This window comes from Rhinoderma darwinii, chromosome 1 (assembly GCF_050947455.1).
Source record: "Rhinoderma darwinii isolate aRhiDar2 chromosome 1, aRhiDar2.hap1, whole genome shotgun sequence".
In the NCBI taxonomy this organism is placed as follows: Eukaryota; Metazoa; Chordata; class Amphibia; order Anura; family Rhinodermatidae; genus Rhinoderma; species Rhinoderma darwinii.
The window spans coordinates 639383352-639409803 of NC_134687.1; the positions used below are offsets into that span (position 1 = coordinate 639383352).

The window sequence follows — 26452 nt, forward strand, 5'->3', positions numbered from 1 at the left end:
ACAGCAACCATAAAGGACCGTTCTGACTGGTCCTTGATCATGTGATCTCTGTGACAAACGTATCACAGGGACCATAAACCGTTATTTTTTATAACACAGCCATGACATGCGCTGTGTTTCTTCCTCCTCTTGTTGCAGTTGATTTTTGAGAGGAGAGAGAAATCAGTTCTGTGAAAAAAAGTTAAAAACAACAACCCCGGTCACCTAATGTTATGATAGAGGTCTCATGATAGAAAGAGAGAGATCTCATGAGAGAGAGAGATCTCATGAGCGAGAGAGAGAGAGAGAGAGAGAGAGATCTCATGAGCGAGAGAGAGAGAGAGAGAGATCTCATGAGAGAGAGAGAGAGAGAGATCTCATGAGAGAGAGATCTCATGAGAGAGAGATCTCATGAGAGAGAGAGAGAGAGAGATCTCATGAGAGAGAGATCTCATGAGAGAGAGAGAGAGATCTCATGAGAGAGAGAGAGAGATGGAGATCTCATGAGAGAGAGAGATCTCATGAGCGAGAGAGAGAGAGATCTCATGAGAGAGAGAGAGAGAGAGAGAGAGAGATCTCATGAGAGAGAGAGAGATCTCATGAGAGAGAGAGAGAGAGATCTCATGAGAGAGAGAGAGATCTCATGAGAGAGAGAGAGAGAGATCTCATGAGAGAGAGAGAGAGAGAGAGAGAGCGATCTCATGAGAGAGAGCGATCTCATGAGAGAGAGAGATCTCATGCGAGAGAGAGATCTCATGAGAGAGAGAGAGATCTCATGAGAGAGAGAGAGATCTCATGAGAGAGAGAGAGATCTCATGAGAGAGAGAGAGATCTCATGAGAGAGAGAGAGATCTCATGAGAGAGAGAGATCTCATGAGAGAGAGAGATCTCATGAGAGAGAGAGATCTCATGAGAGAGAGAGAGATCATGAGAGAGAGAGAGAGATCATGAGAGAGAGATCATGAGAGAGAGAGAGATCTCATGAGAGAGAGATCTCATGAGAGAGAGCGATCTCATGATAGAGAGCGATCTCATGATAGAGAGCGATCTCATGATAGAGAGCGATCTCATGAGAGAGAGCGATCTCATGAGAGAGAGCGATCTCATGAGAGAGAGCGATCTCATGAGAGAGACTTCATGATAGAAAGAGATCTCATGATATAGAGAGTTCTCATGACAGAGAGGAGATCTCATGATATAGAGAGTTCTCATGACAGAGAGGAGATCTCATGATAGGCTCCTAAGATAAGAATGCAACATTTTTCTAAAACATTTGCCGATTTACAGATATTCATTTCTCCCATTTAATGTGAAAATGTATTACAAATGTGAAGAAAACAATATATACCCTAATAAAAAAGTAAAACACTAAAATAAAAAGGTTTTTTTTCATACAAAAAATATTTTAAAAAATCCAAATACCCCTTTTTTCAATTTGTTTTTCACAATTAGTTTTTTTTCCTTGTAGAAATATAAAACATAAAAAAAATATATATAAATTTAGTATTGCCGTAATCATATTGACCCGCAGAATAAAGATAAAATGTCGTTGTTACCGCACGGTGCAGGCCGTAAAAACAAAACCCACAAAAATGTTTTTTTCCACCATTTCAGGCCACAACGAAATTTATTCCAATTTCCCAGTACATTATTTGGTACAATAAATGGTGCCGTGAAAACTACAACTCGTCCTGCAAAAAACAAGCCCTCATACGGCTAGAACGGCTGAAAAATAAAAAGTTATGGCCGGGTGTGGAAGAAAAAACGAAAATGAAAACGATGTCTCGTTGGGTACGTGGACCAACTGGTCCATACCGCCTTGATGGTATGGCAGCTGGCAAACAGGACACAGGTCAGTCTATAGTTCGTATAGTGTACCTGTGGTAGCTCAGACAGTAGCAAGACAGGCTCGGCTGGGACTAGGCAGCAGGTAGGCTCCAGGCGTAGTGCAGGAAAACAGGCGTGGTATACAGCACATCATGACTTCATCTCAACACGGCACTTGACCAGGATAGTACGGGATACAGGTAGCAGGAACGGGAAACACTGGGAACTGGGAAACACTAGGAAACAATTTTCTTAGACTGACTAGGTATGACAACAACGCTCAGACATTGCAGAGAGGGGCACAGCCCTTCTTAAAGCCCAGGGTGCTCTGGGAGCAATCAGCTCAATCTCCCAAAGTGTGCGCTTTAGCTCCTTAAGTCTGGACTGAGCTCGCGAGCGCACCCTGTTGGTCACTGTGGAAAAGGACGGCCGCATGTGCAGACATCTCTGGAGAGAAGGGCATTGACTGGATTGAAGGAGTTCGTGGTCAGCGACCACGGACGTTACAGACAGGAAGGGGTTAAGACATACCAAAGGTATAACAGGCATTACTACATGGGGCCTTTAACCCCTTAATGACCAGCAAAAGTTTTTTATTTTTGCCTCTGTCTTTCAGCAGCCATAAGTTTAGTTTTTCATTGACGTGGCTGCATGAGGCCTTATTTTATGCGGAAGAATTTTTATAAATTTAATTCTTCAGGAGAGTCCTCTTTGATCATGCTGTGGTCACGAACCGCGGCGATCAAAGGGTTAAACAGCTGGGGTTTGCTTTTTTCCCGATCCCAGCTGTATTTAGGAGGCTGCTCTTAGTTCAGGAGCTGTTAGTTACAGCTCCTGCTTAGAGATGGAGCGCCAGGAACGCTCAACAGCCTCTTCTACATCGACGCCAAAAGACGCCGCTGTAGACTGCATACCTGCACCGCCCACCGTAAAAAGACAGTGGGCAGTCGTTTTGGGGCTAATAGGCCATGAGCTGCCAGTGTACAACCATCGGCCTTACTGCCATTTTTCACGCCCGACATGCACCCGTGCGGGACCCGGTATCACAGATCCTTCATAGACTTGAGTCTACCAGGCCACCTAACAAAGTCCCCCAGACTTGCCATAACTATATTCCTAATAGGCCGTGCCAGAAGTATTATAGTGGGACTAAAAAAAATTAAATATTAAAAATAGTAACAAAGTTTGTAAAAAAAAAAAAAAGCTGTCCACAGTAAAAATAAAAACTAGTGTAAAAAAAGAAATACACATGTATGGTACCAGCGCGATCGTAACGACCTGAACAATAAAGTTTAAATGTTATTTAAACCGCATTGTGAATGCAAGAGCCACAGCAAAATAACTTTTATTTACATATTCCCCCAAAAAGTTAAATAAAAATTAATCCCAGGTACCCCAAAATAGTACCAATGTAAACCACACCTTGTCCCGCAAATCACAAGCCCACATCGATCGAAAACTACAAAAAAGTTATGGATCGTGGAAAGCGGAGATGCAAAGAGAAATAATTTTGTTTAACCCCTTCCCGCATTTTCACGTACATGGACGTCGGGGAATGCAGACTGTTCGCGCATTCCCACGTGCATGTACGTGATGGAGATCGTGCGGGCACTGAAGCAATGTCTGCACGATCGCCGCGGGAGCCTGGCTGTGACTGACAGCTGGGCTCCCGCTGCAACTGCCAAAATTGAAGAAACCTTCAATTTCAGCAGTTTAACCCATTAAATGCTGCAGTCAATAGCGACCGCGGCATTTAAATCTATTGACAGAGGGAGAGAGCTCCCTCTGTCACCCATCGGCAGCCGGCGAATGCGATCTCCGGCCGCTAACGTGTTGCCATGGCAGCCAGGTATCTAACAAAGACCCCCAGGCCTGCCCTGGCTGTATGCTTATTAGGCCGTGCCAGAGGCATGGCCTAATAGATTGCTTGTCAGTTTTACACTGACAGTAATAATGCTTTGGAATACGAAGTATATCAAAGCATTATTGCCTAAGCATACCAAAGCATTATATCTGCGATCTGAAGATCGTATGGTGAAGTCCCCTAGTGGGACTAAAAAATAATTAAAAACAGTCAAATAAAGTTTTTGAAAATATTAAAAAAAAACGTGAACAGTAAAAAGTAAAACAATTTTTTTCCATAAAAAGTGGTTTTATTTAATAAAAGTGTAAAAACAAACATGAGAAGTACACATATATGGTATCGCTGCAATCATAACAACACAAAGAATAAAGTTAACACATTAATTCAACTGTTTAGTGAACTCCGTACAAAAAAACCTGATAAAAACAACGGCAACATTTTTTTCTGCATCCCCACCAAAAAAATAATAAAAGTTGATCAATAAGTCCCATGTACCCCAAAATAGTAACGATGAAAACTACACCTTGTCCCACAAAAAACAAGCCCTCATATGGCGATATCAACGGAAAAATAATACAATTATGGCTCTTGGAATGCGGTTATACAAGAATGTATTATTTTTGTTTAAAAGGTTTCTTATTGTGCAAACGTAGTAAAACATAAAAAACCTAAACATATGTGGTATCGTCGTAATCGTACCAACCCATAGAATAAAGGTAACATGGTATTTATTCAGCATCGTGAACGGCGTAAATTGAAACCGCGAAAATTGAAGCAGGAATAGAGTTTCTTTTCAATTCTCTTCCCCCAAAAAAGTGAATCAATATAATATATGCACCAAAAAATGGTGTCATTGAAAAACACAACTCGTCCTGAAAAAAACAAGCCCTCATACGCCTATGTTGACTGAAAAAGAAAGAGTAATAACTCTTGGAATGTGAAGATGAGAAAAATAAAAAAGAATGCTTGGTCATTTAGGCCAAAATAGGCTTGGTCCTTAAGGGGTTAAAAGGTTTTTTTATTGTATAAACGTAGTAAAACATAAAAACCTATACATATGTGGTATCGCTGAAATCGTACAGACCCACAGAGTAAAAAGTAACATGTTACTCATGTCGCACAGTGAACTGCATAAATTTAAACGCAAAAAAAAGTTTATAAAAGTTGATCAATATATTAATTGTACCAAAAAACAAAACTCGTCGCGCAAAAAATAAGCCCTCATACGGTTATGACAACGCAAATATAAAAGAGTTATGACTCTTGGAATGAGATCATGAGAAAACTAAAAAGAATGCCCAGTCGTTAAGGCCAATATAGGCCTGTTTGTTAAAGGGTTAACCCCTTAACGCTATGTGACGTAATAGTACATCACAGGTGTTGTCCTGTTAACGCAAACTGACGGACTATTACGTCATGGCGTTAACAGGCAGCAGACTATCACTGCTTTATGCTGAGCGACCCATCGCAGTGGTCCCTCAGCGGCGATCATCACGACAGGTCAGTCATTACCGACTGACCATCGCCATGTTGGAGGTTGCGATCGGGCCTCGGGGGAAGTGAAGACAACGGATTGGCTGCTGTCATGGACAGCAGCCAATCACTATACATCACCAAGGGACCAATCAGACTGGTCCCTTGTTGGCGATTGCTATGATTGGTCTGTCACGACAGACAGACCAATCATATTATACTGGTGGCCATTTTCATTATGATCCTGATCTGCACCCTCATTGCAGTTGTTGAGGGAGCAGAGCGGTTGTGTCGTGGAGGTCTGTGTGAATATATACTACTGTGTTAATATTTATACTACATACCACTACCCCCATCCTCCACCCTTTACCCCCTGATCACTCCCCCTAGTGATCACTTTCACTGTGCTGTTTGTTGCTGAAGTTGATCAGTTACTGAATAAGTTGCTGATCACTGTTCAAAACCCTTGCTATAGTTTTTTTTTCCCTCCCACTTTCTATTTAGCCATTTATAATATATAACATAACTTATTTTGAAAACCGCTGGGACGAGTATTGCTGTCCTGTGTTCAGATCAGTGACTTCATCGTCACTGTTCGCCTAATACAAGCCTTGCTCTAGCACTCTTTTTTTTTGTTATAAAAAAAAAAAAAATAAACATTTTTTAAAAATATAAAACTCTAAAAAAACAATATATATATATATATATATATATATATATATATATATATATATATATATATATATAGTTAGGTAGGTTTTTCTAGTGACACATATTCGCTTTCTGCATCCCCTGGCGGATCAGTGACATCTTCATAACTGATTGCCTTCTACAAGCCTTGCTCTAGGTTTCCGAGCACTTGTTTTTTTTCTTTTGTTATAAAGAAAACTCAAAAAAAACTAAAAAAAAATAAAAAATATATAAAAAACTAAAAAAAAAAAATTATATGGGAGTTTAGTTAGGTAGGTTTTGCACAACATACCTATTAGATAAAGATAATGGCCCGTAGACTATTTACAGCTGAGGAGGCATATGCCATTATTGCTTCGGACAGCGAGTCCAGCAGTGACATAGAAACACTTTTCTACCTCTCCTCTTCCTTATCAAGTGAGGATAAGGAACCGCCAAGACGTCGTCTACTACACCAGCCCCCGAGAGTAGTTACCCCAGGTGGACCCCAATCCCCGAGAACTATAAGCCCCAGGACCCTGTGGGCTTATAGGGATTCATTTTGAAACTGCAGGGTTACAGGAAATAGACTTTTTTAAATTTTATTTCACTGATGAATGTATTGACAATGGTGACCCAAACGAACCAATATGCCCAACAGTTTATAAGAATGCCTCATCTTGTTACGCCAAGCCCAACAGATGGACCCCTGCAGACACCATGGAAATTAGGAAGTTCTGGGGTATTGTGCTCAGTATGGGGCTTTTGAAAAAGCCATCCATAAGAACATACATGAGCACAAATATACTCTACCACACCCCATGTACCGCATGGTGATGGCCAGGACTCATTTAGAGATAATTCTCAGATTTTTGCATTACTGCGATAATGCACAGTGCCTACCCCAAGGTGACCCCAGCTTTGACCGCCTATTTAAAATTAGACCCCTATTAGACCATTTCAGTGCCAAATTTGCCCAAGTATACACCCCCGAGAAGTGCATTGCTGTAGACGAGTCCCTAGTTCATTTTAAAGGGAGGCTTCAATTCCATCAGTACCTGCAGAATAAGAGGGCAAGGTATGGCGTGAAGATGTACAAGCTGTGGCGAAAGTACATACATCAGGGTACACCTACAAGTTTAAAATATATGAAGGAAAGGACACGACTATTCATCCCCCAGAATGCCCCCCTTCATGTGAGTTAACGGCAAGATAGTGTGAGATTTGGTGCATCCACTGCTGGACAAGGGCTACCACCTCTACCTGGATAATTACTATACCAGCGTACTACTTTTGAAGAGCCTCACTTCCAGAAGTACAGTGGCATGCGGCACAGTACACAAGAACCAGAGAAGCCTCCCTAGGTCGCTGCTCGAGGCAAAAGCTCATAAGTTGTGAGAGTAGAGCACAATGCAGCGACAACCTATTGTTTGTGAAGTATAAGGACAAGAGGGATATCGTTGTATTGACAACAATACATGGCCATGGCAGCACCCACATCCCTGTACGAGGTAACAGTACAGAGACCCCCAAACTCAATTGCATTCTTGACTACAATAAATACATGGGAGAGGATGATCTCTCGGATCAGGTGCTGAAGGGATGCAATGCCATGCGGAAATCAAGGGTGTGGTACAAGAAGCTGGCCATGCACATCATGCAAATAGCATTGTATAATGCTTACATACTATTCAGATCTTCAAGCTAGCGGGGAACTTTCCTGGAATTTCAACACATTGTGCCAGGGCAACATTTCCCCAGTGAATTTCCCCAAACTGGCAAGAAGGCAAAGAGCCAAAAACGGTGAAAGGTATGCTTTAAAAAAAGCATAAGAAAAGATACAATCTATCAGTGCGACACGTGCCCTGAGAAGCCAGGACTGTGCATCAAAGAGTGTTTTAAAATATACCATACATCGCTAAAATTCTGATCTTGTTGTTGAACTGCCTTTTACATTTATCCTGATGTACTTCGCACAGCTACAGTAATATTTTGGGCCATGCCACTCTTTTCCTTCTTAGCACTGCCGTATGCTCAAGCCGTGCCCGGAGAGACCAGCTGAACACAGCTGCACATATATCAGTCCTGCAACCCTCTGGCTTATCAGTGATGTTGCCATGACTGATTTATAATCCGGGACTTCTCCCCAAAAGTTTATCCAAACTTTCTAATAAAATTTCTTCTTATCCCTGCCGTGTGTTTAGGCCGAACTCGGAAAGAGCAGCGGAACACAGCTGCACATATTTTAGTCCTGTATTCCTGTGGCTGATCAGTGACTTTCATCCAAAATTTATCCAAACTATCCAGATTTCCAACTTTATCCAAAATGTTATGGAAACTTACACATAGATATATAAACTTTTCAGTATAAATTGTATAAAATTTTTTACACTAAAAACCATTCCAGCAAAATCTGAGCTCCAAAAGCTAACTGGTGCTCCTTCCATTCTGAGCCCTGCCATGTGCCCAGGCAGCAGACAATGGGTACGTTTGGGGTATTGCCGTACGCGGGAGAACCTGCGTAACAATTTACGGTGGGATCATCTCCGATAACGCAAGCTGGGCACAAAATATTGGGCACTGAAATGGCATAATTGTGAAAAATGTGTACTTTTTCATTCTTGCATCAAATTCTGGAAAACTCCTGTAGAGTCAAAATGCTCACTACACCCCTAGATAAATTCCTTGAAGGGTGTAGTTTCCAAAATGGGGTCACTTCTTGGGGGTTTCCACTTCACTGGTACCTCAGGGGCTCTGCAAACACAACATGGCGCTTGACAAATAAACCAGCAGAATCTGTGCTCAAAAGCTAAATGGTGCTCCTTCCCTTCTGAGCCCCGTTGTGTGCCCAGGCAGCAGATAATGGCCACATGTGAGGGAATTGCAGTACTCGGGAGAACCTGCGTAACAATTTATGGTGGGAAAATCTCCGATAACACAAGCTGGGCACAACATATTGGGCACTGAAATGGCAAAATTGTGAAAAATATGTAATTTTTTATTCTTTGCAATAAATTCTGCAAAAACTCCTGTGGGGTCAAAATGCTCACTACACCCCTAGATAATTGAGGGGTGTAGTTTCCGAAATGGGGTCACTTTTTGGGGGTTTCCACTGTACTGGTACCTCAGGGGCTCTGGAAACACGACATGGCGCTTGAAAAATATTCCTGCAAAATCTGTGCTCAAAAGCCAAATGGTGCTCCTTCACTTCTGAGCCCTGCCATGTGCCCAAACAGCATTTTAGGAACACATATGGGGTATTTCCGTACTCTGGAGAAGTTGCTTTACAAATGCTGGGGGCTTTTTTTTCTTTATTCCTTGTGGAAATTGCTTTTTTTTAGCTAAAACATCTTTTTTGAAAAAAAATTTAATTTTTTAATTTTCACGTCCAAATTCTAATAAAATCTATGAGACACCTGTGGAGTCAAAATGCTCACTACACCCATAGATGAATTACCCATGGGAAGTAGTTTCCAAAATGGGGTCATTTTTGGGGTCTCTCCTTTGTTTTGGTACCATAATACTGCTTCAAACCGGACATGGTGACTAAAATATAATCTAATAAAAAAAGAGAGTCCCCAAAATCCTCTAGGTGGTCCTTTGCTTAAGAAGGCCTGTGTTTCAGTCCATTAGCACACTAGGGCCACATGTAGGATATTTCTAAAAACTGAAGAATCTGGGCAATAAATATTGAGTTTTGTTTCTCTGGTAAAACCTGTGTAAGGTTATGTTCACACACACACTATTTACGGACGTAATTCGGGCGTTTTTGCCCAGAATTATGTCCGAAATAGCGGCTCAATAGCGTCGGCAAACATCTGCCCATTCATTAGAATGGGTCTTACGATGTTCTGTGCAGACGGTCATTTTTTTTACGCCCCACTGTCAAAAGGCGGGGCGTAAAAAAGACGCCCGCATCAAAGAAGTGCCTGTCACTTCTTCAGACGTAAATGGAGCCGTTTTCCATGGACTCCATGGAAAACCAGCTCCATTTAATGTCCGTAATGAACGCAGCAAAAAGCGCCTCAACATGCCATTACGGCTGAAATTACGGTGCTGTTTTCTCCTGAAAACAGCCTCGTAATTTCAGCCGTTACGGACGCTGCCGTGTAAACATACCCTTACAGAAAAAAAAAAAAAAAGTATTTCTGCAAAAAAAATGACATTTGTAAATTTCACCCCCTGCTTTGCTTTAATTCTTGTGAAATGCCTAAAAGGTTAAGACACTTTCTAAATCCTGTTTTGAATACTTTGAGGGGTAGAGTTTTTAAAATGGGGTGACTTATGGGGATTTGTATTGTATGGGCCTCTCAAAGCCACTTCAGAACTGAACGGGTAAAAATAGCCTTTTGAAATGTTCTTGAAAATATGAGAAATCGCTGCTAAAGTTCTAAGCCTTGTAACGACCTAGAAAAATAAAAAGGATGTTCAAAAAACTATGCCAATCTAAAGTAGATATATGGGAAATGTTAATTAGCAAATATTTTGTGTGGTATAACTATCTGTCTTATTGGGTCAAATTTGGGTGTTTTTCACAATTAAATACTGAATGTATCGACCAAATTTTACCAGTAACATAGAGTGTAAAAGGGGAGGAATGTGGTAAAAAAGAAAACTACATGTCCTCCTTAAGAAACCTCAGAATTCACTTTCTAAATTAATTATTACTTACCTCTGGTAATACCTCCTGGAATTTCCTCCTCCACTTCACCTTTACACGGTTGATTGCCCCTCACCCGCTCTTTTTCTGATTCATCCTCCGCTTTAATATTAGTCAGATCTTCCACCTGATTTCACATATATAACAATTCAGTACAATACAGGAGAGAGTGCAAAGAATCTAACAGATCAACATAAGAAACCACCAAAATCTATGACCACATCTATGACCGCACGACCAAAAAGCTCCACACACCCCCTATATAGATCTGGTATAGGGCACAGATTCATCTACCTGATGATTCTCTGGGACATTGTGATTTTCCTCTGGACAGTCCTGGGAATACAGAGGACTGGTACATCCCTCTGGTGGATTTCTTCTACTGGATCCATCTGTAGGAAACACACAGTGACTAAATACATGACTACGGTATATCTGTCTATATATCAAACACTTCTCTCTACACTTCTATGTTTACTGATCAGAGCCAAACTTCCAATGCTGAGGTCCTCACTGAGCCTTGTAAGCCGCAGGCCTAAAGTAGACTGTGGCCTACTAGAGAAAATGGGGGCGGGGGGGGGGGGGGGCGCCGACTTCTCCCTGCTCCGCCATAGTATTTAACTGTATCTGCATTGTGTGGTTGCGGATACAAATGAAAGTAGCGGGACACAGTGTGCTTCTATTTTAAGAGTTCCCTGCAACCAACTGTCAAGAGTGTCACCTGCTTATTAGCATCTTAAAGGCTGTGTACACCTTTATAGACAATATTTTCCTAAAATTTTTTTTAAATAACCCTTTCCAGCTCAAGGACGTACTATTAGGTCATGTTGAGCGCGTCCTGGTAAAAACAGCCAAAGGCAGGACCCACTAGGCTTGCGGTCAGTAATTGACAGCTCTAATACACTGCACTTCATATGTAGCACAGTGTATAAGAATTACGATCGGGGCTTCATACCTTCAAGTGCCCTAGTGGAAAAAGAAAGGGAAAAAAGTTGTATAAAAATAAACATTTTAAGTAATACAAGTAAAAAAGCCTTTCTCCCTTAACAAGTCCTTTATTATAAAAAAAATATAAAAATATAAACTGCATAATTGATATCACAGCATCTGTAACAGCCTAAATTATATAAGTATTTCGTTATTTATCCCGCGCGGTAAAAAACGATATACATTTGTTGTCGCCATAATTGCATCGACCCGCACAATAAAGTGAATATGTCATTTATAGCGCATGGTGAACACTGTAAAAAATTTTTTTTTTAAAATAAATGCTTAAGAGACAATAGTAGAATTGCTGTTTTTTTAGTCACCCCGCCTCTTAAAAAATATATCAAAACTGATCAAAAATTTGCATGTACGTACCCCAAATTGGTACCAATGAAAACTACAGATTGTCCCGCAAAAAATAATCCCTAACACAGCTCAGTGGAAAGAACATGGCGACACAAAAGGTGCAGAATGTGTTCCAAAAGCGGATAAGATCTGGCACCATTTATCAATGCGACACCGGCCACATATCTGCGGATTATTATTTATTTACCCCATTATTATACCCTCTTATTATGCCCTGATGTACTCCTCACAGATTACATATACCCTGATGTACTCCTCACAGATTACATATACCCTGATGTACTCCGCACAGATTACATATTCCCTTATCTACTCCTCACATTTTACATATATCCTGATGTACTTCTCACAGTTTACATATACCCTGATGTACTCCGCACAGATTACACATGCCCACATTATAATCCGAAATACAGGAAAAAACTCATGCTCCAAAAGACAAGTTGCTCTCCCTCCTTTCTGAGCCCTACAGTGTGCTCAAACACCACTTTACATCCACGTATATGGCATCGCCATACCCGGGAGAACCTGTTTAACCTTTTATAAGGCATTTGTCCTCAGTTGCACAAGCTCGGTATAACATATTGTGCACTAAAATAGCATATCAGTGGAAAATCCATTGTGCATTATTTTCCTGTAAATAACCTTTTGGGTCAAATTACTCACTGCATCCCTTAATAAATGCCTTAAGGGGTTTAGTTTCCAAAATGGGGTCACTTCTTTTGAGTTTCCATTGCTCTGATACTTTTGGGGCTCTGCAAATGCGATATGGCACCCGAAAACCAATCCAGCAAAAACTGGACTCCAAAAAACACATAGCGCTCCTTCCCTTCAGAGCCCTCGCATGGGCCCAAACGCCAGTTCAAACCACAAATGGGGTATTGCCGCACTCAGGAGAAATTGTGCAACAAAATGGGGTATTTTATTCCTTGTGATAAGAAATTGAGCAAAAATGACATATTGGAAAGAATTTCTTTTTTTTTTATTTCACAGACAAATTCAAATACGTTCTATGAAAACCCTGTGGGGGTCAAAATGGTTTCAACACACATAAATGAAGTCCTTGAGGGGTGTAGTTTCCAAAATTGGTTATTTTTTGGGTTGTTTTCTATGTTTTGGTACCACAAGACCTCTTCAAACCTGACATGGCCTAAAATATATTCTAATAATTAAGAGGTCCCAAAATCCACAAGGTGCTCATTTGCTTCCGGGGCCTGTGTTTCAGTCCATTAGCACACTAGGACCACATGTGGGATATTTCCATAAAGTGCAAAATCTGGGCAATAAATATTTAGTTGTGCTTCACTGGTAAAACCTTTTGTGTTGCAGAAAAAAAATGGATTCAAATTGCAAATTTCATTTTTCTTGCAGAAATTCAAATTTTACCTCCACTTTGCTTTAATTGCTGTGAAACGCCTAAAGGGTTAAGAAACTTTTTAAATGCAGTTTTGAATACTTTGAGGGGGTCCAGTATTTAAAATGTGTCTTTTGTGGGGGTTTCTAATATATAGGACCCTCAAAGCCACTTCAGAACTGAACTGGTACTTAAAAAAAAAAAATAGAAAAACTTGAAATTTTCTTGAAAATATGAGAAATTGCTGCTTTGTAACGTCTTTGAAAAATAAAGATTGTTTAAAAAAAACAAACATGCCAACATACAATAGACATATGGGAAATGTTAACTAGTTACTATTTTGTGTGGTATTACTATCTGTCTTACAAGCAGATACATTTAATTTCAGAAATAATTTTTCCAAATTGACTCAAGATTTTGCTTTTTTTTTTTTACAAATAAACACTGAATGGATCGACCAAAATTTACCACTAACATAAGGTACAATAGGTCACGAGAAAACAATCTCAGAATCACTTGGATTAATAAAGGCACTCCAAAGTTATTATTACATAAAATGACGTGTTAGATTTGAAAAATGGGCTCTGACTAAACTATGCTGTGTTCTTAGTGGGGTTAATATATATATTGGGTTTGGTAATTAAAAAAGTTTTTTTCAATTGGCTTTTTATTGAAATAATTTTTTTCTTTAGTTTTTACGAACAGTTGTTATGTCTCCTCTATACACAGAAGCAGGATCATCCGCTATCAGCCACATCCGAAAGTGAACTGAACTGACAACTCGGCTGAGTGCGGGTCCTGTGTATCCATGTTCATCAACTTAGATGTGATCATAATTGTTGTAATCCTGTGTGTTAGAGACACAGGAGTCGTCAGTTCACTTCACTAACGGATTCGGCTGATAGCAAATGAACCAGCTTCTATGTAGAGGAGACATAACAGCTGTATCATAGAAAATAAAAAATTTGAAGCGCTGAGGAGTAAATAGGCAGAAAAGAAGTGCGGGGCAGATTCTCAATCTACAGAATGTCAATTTCTCTTGTGAAAATGCTGCAGAATTCCCAAACAGAAAATCTGGTCAGACGTTCCGCAGTGTTTACGCAGCGTGTGGACGTACCATAAGTGGGAATAAGATTTTAATTAAACCAAATCATTCTGAGATTGTTTTATCTGAACACATTGTACTTTATATTAGTGGTAAATTTTGCTCCATACATTCTGTGTTACATAGTTAATAAGGTTGAAAAAGACACAAGTCCATAAAGTTCAACCTATAAGCCGACCGTGTTGATCCAGAGGAAGACAAAACCCCCCATGAGGTGGATGATAATTGTCTCATTAGGGGAAAAACTTCACCCCGACTCCAAATATGTAAATCACAATAAATCCCTGGATCACCGTCCCATCTCCTGAATCTAGTACCCATGACTTGTAATATTAAAGAGTACCTCCGGTTATACGGACATTATATCGAAAACTATTATAGTGCAGGAGTGTGCCAATTATCGTCTTTCTAAATAACTTGTATTACCATGTTTACTTCTAACTACAGCACGGACTGCCCATAGTCCGTGCTGCCCATAGTCCGTGCTGCCCATAGTCCGTGCTGCCGACTGCTCATTACTCTGCATTAGAAGACAGAGCTGCCTGCTCCTCTCCATGGCTCCTGTATCCAGAAAGGCCGCCAGTGCTGTACAACGTAATGTGACAGCCGGCAGCAGGAAATGTAGGGATCTAATGTGATGTGTAAACAGACGAAATTGTGGAGCTCCTACATTACATGTCATTGTACACACGTGTATGTACTGCACATGACGGTATTGAGACTTCAACACGGCCGCCAGTCCAGCCTGTGCCCACAATAATGCCAAATATATCTGTCTCTTCTAACCTCGTGATGTGCGCGGCCGGTAGTTCTCCATCATGACCTCCTGGTACAGATCCTTGTGTCCTTCTAGATACTTCCACTCCTCCATGGAGAAATAGACAGCAACATCCTGACACCTTATAGGAACCTGACACACACAATGATACAGTCATTACAAAGACACCTCCAGTGTGGTTACTGTAGAATTTCCCAGCAGTGTCACCTCTCCAGTCAGCAGCTCAGTCATCTTGTAGATCAGTTCTAAGATCTTCTCCTGTATCTGGGAGTGAGGGGGAGGCTCTGTGATGGGGCTCGGACTACTACTCCATCCTCCTGACTCATGGATGATGGGAGTCATACAGTCACCTAATGTCTTCTTCACTATTGTGTACTCCTGTGTATGGAGAGAGACACTTAGAGAACTGAACACAGTATTCCCCCCTCAGTAGAAAGAGAGAGATTGTGACCCTGCTGTATAGAGCTCTAGTGATCCCACATCTGTAATACTGGAGACCTCACCTACAAAAAGACATTGAGAAAATACAACAAGGCCAAAACTAAAAAGGAAATAATATTTGGGGGGGGGGGGGGCTAGAGGGACCATGTGCTCTCTTCCTGCCGTCATCTTCTATGTTTCTATATAGAAGTCATCCTGATCCTCCTGGTTCTTTGTCATTCTCATTGCTCTACAACATTACTATTGCTGCATTGGTGACATGACACATAACTGACCATATTGGTGGCTGATCTTCAGCTTCTTGACGTCACTTGGAAGGTCTTGCACGCTGTTATACAGGACACTGGATTCCTCCTATTACTTCCTATTATGTATTGTCCCTTCCCTATGTGTGACTTGTTCTATAACGCAGAAAAGTTTACCTCCCCACTCAACAGGTAGATGATCTCCATGGTGAAGTCTAATATTCTTCTGCTCATCTCATTCCTGTCCTTGTCCACTCTTGGTGGGTCATTCAGAAGAAGGAACGTTGTGGAGGAGAAGATGAGAAAACTGGAGGATCTAGTACTGCAGACGTCTTTATGAAGAAAGGAGAAGTTGGAAATCATACAGGGGACAACATCATGTGTGAAATACAGAACCCCACTTGTTGAGCATTGAGAGAAACATCTTCTCAGAGCAGTCACCACATGGAATAAAGGGGTATTGTCAACACGGACATTTCTCCCCAGGATATGCCAGAAATGTCTGATTGATGCGGCTCCACCTCTGGCTGTGCTCGGCTGTTTCTGGAACTCCAATACCAGTCAATGGAGAGAGTCGTGCACATGTGTGGTCACCTCTCCATTCATTCTCCACCTGGATGCAGTCATCACCTCACCAAGCGGGTCGGGGAACCCCTGTTCTCCATATAGAGGTGGGACCCCCATATATCAAACATTTTTGGAATATCCTGGGAATATAAATGATGAGATATTAGATGTCAGGGATGTGGGAACTTCAGAAACGTGTAACCTTCTTGGTTATTACAGTAGTGGGAACATAAGAAGCCCCTTATTCATGTTGTGTTCCCCTATTCCTCGTAGATTGTGATCAGGACCCTCTCTCCTCATGTAGCTGATAGTAATTGTATGTCCCCCTGTAACTAAGGCTCTGTTCATACCTGCAGGTCATATAAGAAGTGAGTGATAGACCTCAGTGACTTCTCCTGTGGATAGCTGATAAATGTCCTTCCTGGTACAACCCCTGTAATAGGAGGCATGCAGGATAGCGGCCGGGCGTGGGGCGGGGTAACAGTACACCCGGCGTGCATCTCTCCCACATCATACAGAGGATGACTAATAACAGAGAACACCTGACCAGCACCTGCTCTCTACATCTTATGCTGCAATCGCTGAAGGACCTGTGATGATGTTACTACCATGTGATCAGCGCAGGAGGGGCACAGCTCAGCAATATAGAGTTGTAGTGGATGAAGAACCTGTGACGATATCAAGATCATGTGACCGGTGCATGAACGATGAATGAAGGACCTATGACGTGACATGAGGGAGTCAAGAGTATTATTTGACAGATGCAGGAGTGGTCGGAGCCAAGCAGTGCAAAATAAAATAGTTTGTGGCTAAAAGACCTGCGATGATGTCACCACCATGTGACCAAGGTAGGACGGGCGGAGCTTATCATTGGAGAGAAGTGTTGGATAAAGGAACTGTGACGATCACGTGAGGGGCGGGGCTTGGTGAGGGGCAGGGCTCTGTGAAGGAGCTCAGTGAGGGGGTGTGGCTCCTGTGCTGTGTGGAGAAGTGATGGATTCAATGTTTTCTTCTTCTATAAGTTGTCAGCAATTGTGTGAGAGCTGGAGCCAAGGGAATGCTGGGACTTAGTAGTTCTCTCCTCTTAAACTCCTCCCTGTAATGTCTTCTGATATTCCATAATAACAACCTCGGTATGCTGGGAGTTGTAGTTCTCTAATTTTATACCGCCTACCTGTAATGTCCTCTTATAGTCCATAATAAAAGTCTGGACATGCTGGGAGTTATAGTTCTTTCCTCTTAAACTCCTCCCTGTAATGTCCTCTGATATCCCATAATAGCAGCATGGACATGTTGTGAGTTGTAGTTCTCTCTTCCTATCTACTCTTCTATGCAGGCCTTTGTTCATTCTGGTGCTGCAGATTTTCTAGATTCTGATTTGGCCAAGAAATTGTGGATTATCCCTGCACCTCTGGAGAAACCCATTGACATTTGTTCATTGGATGGTACTCGTGTGTCTGGAGGATCGGTAAGATGCCATACTCCTGGTCTGAAGTTTTCAGAAGGAAGTATCCCCTGTGAGACTATTTCTTATCTGTTAGTTCTCTCTCAGTCGTTTCCAATTATTTTGGGGTATTCTTGGTTGTTCCTCCATAATCAAGTGTTTGATTGGACTTCAGGAGAATTTGTGAAGTGGGAAAGTTTTATTCAGGGAGATGTTTTACTTCCCCGATTCTAGTCACAGTCACCAGTCTCCAGGGCCTGCCTGTTGAGTATAGAGAATTTCTGAATGTTTTGTGTGAAAAAATCTGCTGATGTTCTTCCACCTCAGAGAGAGTATGACTGCTCCATTGATCTAGTTCCACGTTCCAAATACCTTAAAGAGGCTCGGTCACCAGATTATAAGCGCCCTATCTCTTACATAATCTGATCGGCGCTGTAATGTAGATAACAGCAGTGGTTTTTATTTTGAAAAACGATTATTTTTGAGCAAGTTATAAGCAATTTTAGATTTTTTTTAAATTAGTTTCTCAATAGACAACTGGGCGTTTTTTACTTTTGACCAAGTGGGCGCTGTGAAGAGAACACGCTGACCAATCAGTGACCAATCAGTGTCACACACTTCTCATTGTTCCAGCCCGTCCTCTTTTACTGCACAATTACACTGGGACGGCGGCTGTGTCAGTGTCCGCGGCTCCCCGGCAACCTGTTCTGACAGCCGAACCGATTGGTTCGGCTGCAGAGAATATGATCACTGTCATTAACCGCTTCCCGACCGGCCACTGTAAATTCACGTCGGCGCTTGCTGGGCTCAGTGCAGCGCCGATGTGAATTCACAGTGGGTGTTAAAAGCGCGATCCGGGTGTCTCAGAGTAGCGGTGACACCCGGATCGCGCTGTTAACCCCTGCCTCTGGTCCCGGAGACATGACCAGGACCTGATTGGTTCAGGTCCCGATCATGTGATCGCAGGGAATGTTTGTTGTAGCAACAAACTGGAAAGTTTGCTGCTACAACAAACTTTCCCGAGGATCGATTGCGGGTGCTGCCGTCAGTTGCATGGCAAAACCATGCGACAGCCTTCGGTCTGCCATTCACGGAAGCCTATGAGGACCAGCTGGTCCTCATAGGCTTCCTGTCAGTGTGATTGTTAGCGTCACACTGACAGTTTATAACACGTTACACTACCTAGGTAGTGTAATGTATTATAGCAGCCATCAGTGCTGCAGGTCTTCAAGTAAAAAAAAAAAAAGTAATAAAAATGTTTTATAAAAGTGTAAAAACAAGTTATAAGTTACAAAAACAAAAAATGCTTTTTTTCCTATAATAAGCCTTTTATTATAGGAAAAAAAATAAAACGTTAAAACCGTACACATATTTGGTATCACCGCGTTAGTAACGCCCCCAACTATAAAACTATAATATTATTTTTCCCGCACAGTGAACACCGCAAAAAATAATTAAAAAATAATACTAACATCACTAATTTTTTTTGGTCATCACCCCTCCCAAAATATAGAATAAAAAGTGATCAAAAATTTGTATGTACCCCAAAATAATACCAATAAAAACTACAAACCGTCCCGCAAAAAACAAGCCCTTACACAGCATTTTTGACTGAAAAATAAAAAAAATTACGGCTCTCAGAATATTGTGACACAAAAAATAAATAATTTTATAGAAAAGTGATTTTATTGCGCAAACGCCACAAAACATAAAATACCAATATACATATGGTATCGCCGTAATCGTACCGACCTGCAGAAGTAAAAAAAAAGGACAAAAACATTGTCAAAATGTATGTTTTATTTGTCACTTTGCTTGCCAAAAAAAAAAAAAACGAATAAAAAGTGATAAAAAAAAAAATCACATGTACCCTAAAATGGTACCAATGAAAACTACAGATTGTAATGTAACAAATAAGCCCTCACACGGCTTAGGTGGAGAAAATTTTTAAAAAAAGTTCTGCCGCTCAGAATATAGTGGCAGAAATTGTGCAGAGTGTCCAAAAGCGGATAAGATTGGACACCATTTATCAGTGCGACACCGGCCACACATCTATGAATAATTTATTTACCCCACTATTATACCCTCTTATGCCCTGATGTACTCTGCCCAGCTTACATATGCCCCCACATTATAAACTGAAATACCAGAAAAACCCCAAACAACTACTAGTAAGCAAAATCTGCGCTCCAAATGGCGCTCCTTCCCTTCTGAGCTCTGCTGTGGGTCCAAACAGCAGTGTATTACCACATATGGGGTATTGCCGTAATCGGGAGAAATAGCTTTACAAGTTTTGGGGTGCTTTTTATTCTTTATTCCTTGTAAAAATTACATATGTTTTCAGAAAAAAAGTAGATTTTCATTTTCACAGACATATTCCAATAAATATAGCAAAAGACCTGACGGGTCAAGATGCTAACTTTACCCCTAGATAAATTCCTTGAGGTGTGTAGTTTCCCAAACCACTTTTGGGGAGATTCCACTGTTTTGGCACCACCTCTTCAAATCTGACATTGTGCCTAAAATATACTAAAAAAAGGAGACCCCAAAATCCTCTAGGTGCTCCTTTGCTTCTGAGACCGGTGCTTCAGTCCATTATCATACTAGAGCCACATATCGGATATTTCTAAAGACTACAGAATCTGGACAATAAATATTGACTTGCATTTCTCGGGTAAAACCTTCTGTGTTACAGAAAAAAATGTATTACACATGAATTTCGCCCAAAAAAAAATTAAATTTGTAAATTTCACCTACTTTGCTTTAATTCCTGTGAAATGCCTAAAGGGTTAATAAACTTTTTGAATGCGGTTTTGAATACTTTGAGGGGTGCAGTTTTTAAAATAGGGTGCTTTATGGGGTCTATCTAGTACATAAGGCCCTCAAAGCCACTTCAGAACTGAACTGGTCCTTGACAAAATAACCTTTTGAAATTTTCTTGAAAATGTGAGAAATTGGTGCTAAAGTTCTAAGCCTTGTAACGTCCTAGAAAAATAAAAGGACGTTCAAAAAACAATGCAAACAAAGTAGACGTATGGGGGATATTAATTAGCAACAATTTTGTGTGGTATTAGTATCTTTTACAAGTAGATTACATTTAAAATGAGAAAAATTATAATTTTTGCAAATTTTCTTTCAATTTTGGCGTTTTTCACAAATAAGCTATGAATTTATTGACCAAATTTTTCCACTAACATTAAAGAGGCTCTGTCACCAGATTATCACATCCCTATCTCTTATTGTATGTGATCGGCACTGCAAGATAACAGTAACGTTTTTTTTTTGGTTTTTCTTTTAAAATGATCATTTTGGCCAAGTTATGAGCAGAATCCTGACACTTCTGAATCTTTTCTGTGAGATTCCAGCAAGCCACGCGTAATCTCGCGAGATTACGAGGTAAACGAGATTTCGTTTCCCTTGCTGGAAATCTCACAGAAAAGATTCAGAAGTGTCAGGATTCTGAATAAACATGACGTCCAGGCTGGAGGTCATGTATATTCATTATCAGGACACTTGATTAACGTTAATGTCTGTGTATGTGGCTGCACATCGTTCCAGCAAGAACGTGATGCTGCTGTGTAAATGAATGGAGAGGAGTGCATGATGCTGACTGGTCAGTGATTCGTCAGCATCATACACTTCTAATCACAACGCCCAGTTAGTAAAACAAGTAAACACGCCCAGTTAGTAAAACAAGTAAACACGCCCAGTTGCTAAAAACACAATACACGCCCAGTTGGAAATAAGAGAAAACACGTCCAGCTGTCCATTAGAAAGGCTCATTTGCATAAATATAAAATTGCTCATAACTTGGCCAAAAATGATCGTTTTTCAAAAAAAACAAAAAAACTTTACTGTTATCTACATTGCAGCGCCGATCACATGCAATAATAGATAGGGATTTGATAATCTGGTGACAGAGCCTCTCTAAGTACAATATGTCACGAGAAAACAAGCTCTGAATCGCTTGGATATGCAAAAGCATTCCAGAGTTATTACCACATAAAATGACACGTCAGATTTTAAAAAATGGGGCTGGTCATTGAGGCATCGAGGGCCCTTGGTCCTGAAAGGGTTAAGAAACGAATTAGCATAAATCTAAAATTGTTTATAACTTGGTAAAAGATGATCGTTTTTCAAAATAAAAACCACTGTTGTTATCTACATTACAGCGCCGATCAGATTATGTAGGAGATAGGGCACTTATAATCTGGTGACAGAGCCTCTTTAAAACCTTTGCCTACTCCCAGGAAACCATGGACACACATCAATGGACTTTATTGTCGAGTTGCCCAGATCCGGGAGGAGGGATACCAATTGGGTTGTTGTAGACAAGTTCAGTAAAATGGCCCATTTCACACCCTTGTCTGGCTGGCTCTCTGCTGATAAACTGGCTACTCACTTTGTTCAACAAGTGGTGAGTCTTCATGGTATTCCTGAAAATATTGTATCTGACAGGGGTTCACAGTTTGTGCACATTTAGTATTGATTTGGGTTTCTCCACCGCCTATTATCCACAGACCAATGGTCAGACAGATAGTGAACCAGACATTAGATTAATATCTCCGGTGTAATGTTTCAGAATTACATGATGATTGGGTCCACTTTTTGCCGTGGGCAGAGTTTGCTTATAAGAATTTGTGTCATGCATCCACTAACGTCTCTGCGTTTTTCTGTAATTATGGTTTTCACCCCAAGGCATCTTAATTTACCGGCAGTGTGGGTTTTGACATTCCATTGCTCAGACTGAAGATTAAGATGTTGAAGTCAGTGCGGGGTAAGGTCCATGGGGCTTTGGGCTGAGCTGCCCTTCGTGCTAAACACAAGTTTGATAGCCACCGCAGGCCACATAAGTTCAAAGTGGAAGATCGAGTGTGGTTGTCCACCAAAAACATCCTGTTAAGACAACCATGTGGCAAGTTGGGTCTAGATTTATTGGTCCTTTTAGGATTTTAAGACAAATTAATCCAGTTTCCTTTATGTTGGATTTACAACAAAGCATGAGAATGCCCAGGACTTTTCACTGTTCTCTTTTTAGGCCTGTGTCTACTTTCAGAAAGGAGATCCGTAGAACTCCTTCTGTTTTGGTCCATTGTCAGCCTGAGTATGTGGTCCAGAGGATCCTTGATTCTGAATAGCGTGGCAGACCACTCCATAACCTTGTTGATTGGCGGGGCTATGGCTCAGAGGAAAAGTCCTGAGAACGGCTAGAAACATCCATGCTGATAGATTGATAAGAGCCTTTCATGCAGCCAATCCAGATAAACCGAGAATTAAGAGATCATCAGCCCTCTTTGAAGGGGGCGGTAATGTTACGATTAGCAGCAGGACTGCTGCTAATCAATGATTTATATTACCTCTATATATGGTGTGTTTGGGCGTCGCTAGGCAATGCACTTGGTTGGTGTCTGGATTTGGTCATCATTTACTTTTGCCTGGTTAATTAGGGGGATGCACTTTTCTTGGGCCTATATATACTTCAGCCCTGGATTACTCAGGTGCTGGTTATACTGTTTCTGCCATGTGCTAAATTCTAGCTAGTGATGTTTTTCTTGTCTATGTGTTTGTTTGTATTGTGAGACATGTTGGTTCTCAGAGATCTAGTTTTTGTATAGTGGCTTTTATGTATATCCTGGGATCAGTAGTTCCCCTGGTTTGTTTGCCTTTCCTGTGCATTTGATCTGTTGCCAAGCTGTTTTTCCCTGCTGTGGGATAGTATTCAGATATGGTCAGTTAGTGCTTTTCCAATGTCTATTCATCTGACAAAGAGGGTCTTTCATTAGTTTAGTAATGCCCTATCTCCTAGCTAATCTAATGCAGATTAGGAAGAAAAAGCTGCTCCTCTGAACGGGCGCTCAGGTGTGGATTGTACTGGTATCTTCACAAAATCGTCAGGGTATATTTTATTATTAAATTGCAGCAATCGAATTTTATATTGTTCTTTTTTAATAATAAAATCGTTGAAAATAAACCCTGACGATTTTGTGAAGATACCAGTACAATCCACACCTGAGCGCCCGTTCAGAGGAGCAGCTTTTTCTTCCTAATCTGCATTACTTCAAAACCGCAAGGAGAGGAGTTCCTGATACGAATTCACCCCATGCGGTTATGGCTCCAGAGGCAAGCACAGTGTGAACAAGCGTGTACAAGCTACAAAGTTAAGTTGTGCTGGCGACATTGCACAACTCACCAAGGTGAGCTCCATTCATTAAGTTACTCATTATCTTACAAATACCAGAACGATATCACCTTAGAGGAGCGCCGTTTTTTTCTTTTTTTTCTCTTTTTTTATCCCCCTTTTTACCTTAAGAATCTAGCTAATCTAATAGGCGCTGTCACACAGATAATGCTAGTCAAAATTGTGTCCCAAAATGTTTATTATTTTAAAAGTTTTGAGCTTTTTTTCTAAATATGTAAATGAGCATTTATTAGATGAGTGGGTGTCAACAGCAGAGATTCTCCTGAGGTGGAGCTACCCCACAGCCTCTGACGCTGTCCTATCAGCATGGAGCTGCTTTACACAGTATGCGAGAGTGAGGCTGGAGGGAAGGGGGATCACTTTAAAAAGCCATAGCTTGGGCTGTGGACCACCTAGAACAGTGGTATATGAAAGATGAGATTCTAATCTTTCATATGACACCAGGATCGAAGTTCTAGCTATGACACAACCGGAGATGTAGCCAGTTGAAAACACAGTCGGGAATGGAAGCTGTATACTATATGATCGCACTGTGTTGCTGGGCAGGGAAGGGGAAGAACTGTAAGATGATTGTACAGAATCATACAGAAAACATTGCACTGCCCAGAGTGAAAAGAAAGAGTCACCTCCTATTTGGCTATTAGTGCCACATTAGCATATTTAGAAAAATGCTCATCAGCAGCAATAGCCTATTAGATTAGTTAGGAGATCAGGAATTAATAAACTAGTGACACAGCCTCTTTAAATGCTTTCATGCTATGCATCTACCATTCACACAATTTATGCGTCTCCATCTTCAACTACCATTAGTGTTCGGTTCCGCTTACCTCTGAAGTCATGTTTTAAATTCATTATTACTTACCTGTGTTAACCCCTCCTGGAATTTCCACCTTCACTTCACGCTTACACGGTTGAGCGCCCCTCACTCGCTCTTCTTCTTCATACTCCACTTTAATATTAGTCAGATCTTCCCCCTGATTTCACATATGTAACAATTTAGTACAATACAGCAGAGAGTGCGAAGAATCTAACAAATCAACATAAGAAACCACCAAAATCTATGACCACATCTATGACCGCAGGACCAAAAAGCTCCACACCCCCTATATAGATCTGGTATAGGTCTCAGCTTCATCTACCTGATGATTCTCTGGGACATTGTGATTTTCCACTGGACAGCCCTGGGAATACAGAAGACTGGGACATCTCTCTGGTAGATTTATCTTACTGGATCCATCTGTAGGAAACACACAGTGATGTAATAGATTGTTTACATGTGATGATGGGAGTAGTATCTAGGTGACCCTCAAAACAGGTTTTTCTTTCCAACTAATAAAAGTCTCCCCCCTCCTTACACTGCTGATCTGCCATTAAATCCATCTCCTCTTTTGCTTCATCTTTAACTTGAACCTTAATATCAATCAGAAAAAAAAAAAAAAAAAAGAAGTAAAATGATCATTGGTTCAATTACTTTATGGTAATATTTTGATGAGACCTTAGCGCCATCTACCTGATGATTCTCTGGGACACTGTGATTTTCCTCTGGACAGTCCTGGGAATACAGAGGACTGGTACATCTCTCTGGTGGATTTCTCCTACTGGATCCATCTGTAGGAAACACAGTGACTAAATACATGACTACTGTATATCTGTCTATATATATCAGACACTTCCCTCAAGACCTGCAATATTTTTAGAGCGTAAATTAACTATAGTATTTGGATCCACAATACTGTTCCCAATAAGGTGCGCGGCCGCGCACCTTCAACGGTCCCCCCCCCGCTCACTAAACTTTAAATCCTGCGCACTATCATGGGCGGCGGGCGGATGCAATGGCGGATCATGCCCGGTGGAGTCGCTAGAACCAGAGGGGGGCCCTGGCCCTAGCGACAGCCACATTTACTTGTATCCGCTTTATCAGGACGCAGATACAAATAAATACTTTGGGGTGCAGCCTATAAGGTGCTGAGGCGACTTTCTGCGGAGGCCAGCGTGATGACGTCAATGAATCACGCTGGTCTGTGCAAGTGTCCCGCCCGCAAGGCCGTGCTGCACTCTGTCCTTCGCGGTAATGTGGCATGGTAAGTACAATATTATTATTTTTTTTGGGGGGGGAGGGGCTATGTGTTAATATACACTGGGGGATTGCTGTGTAGCACTATATACAAGAGGGGGAGCTGTGTGGCACTATATACAAGAGAGGGTGGCTGTGTGGCACTATATACAAGGAGCTTTGTGGTACTATATACAAGGGTGGCTTTATGGCACTATATACAAGGGGCGGCTGTTTGGCAGTATATACAATGGCGGGCTGTGTGGCGCTAGCTATAGGGGTGCTGTGTGTGATGCTATCTACAGGGGGCTGTGTGTGGCGTTACCTACAGAGGGGATGTGTGTGGTGCTATCTATAGGAGGTGTGTGTGGCGCTATCCATAGGGAGTGTGTGTGGCGCTATCCATAGGGAGTGTGTGTGGCGCTATCCATAGGGAGTGTG

At 41.2% G+C, this 26452-nt stretch overlaps 1 protein-coding gene across 1 annotated transcript in view; it reads right to left on the reverse strand.

The window, feature by feature from the left end:
* Positions 1–26452, reverse strand: part of LOC142656098 (uncharacterized) — an 88638-nt gene that overhangs the window by 4746 nt on the left and 57440 nt on the right. Inside the window, exons 6-14 of the mRNA XM_075831009.1 lie at positions 25469–25566; positions 25314–25368; positions 25098–25195; positions 24821–24932; positions 15926–16080; positions 15270–15440; positions 15071–15194; positions 10767–10864; positions 10485–10599 (exon numbers count right to left, since the gene is read on the reverse strand). Of these exons, the coding sequence (XP_075687124.1) occupies positions 10485–10599; positions 10767–10864; positions 15071–15194; positions 15270–15440; positions 15926–16080; positions 24821–24932; positions 25098–25195; positions 25314–25368; positions 25469–25566 (1026 nt within the window). The remainder of the gene's footprint in view (positions 1–10484; positions 10600–10766; positions 10865–15070; positions 15195–15269; positions 15441–15925; positions 16081–24820; positions 24933–25097; positions 25196–25313; positions 25369–25468; positions 25567–26452) is intronic.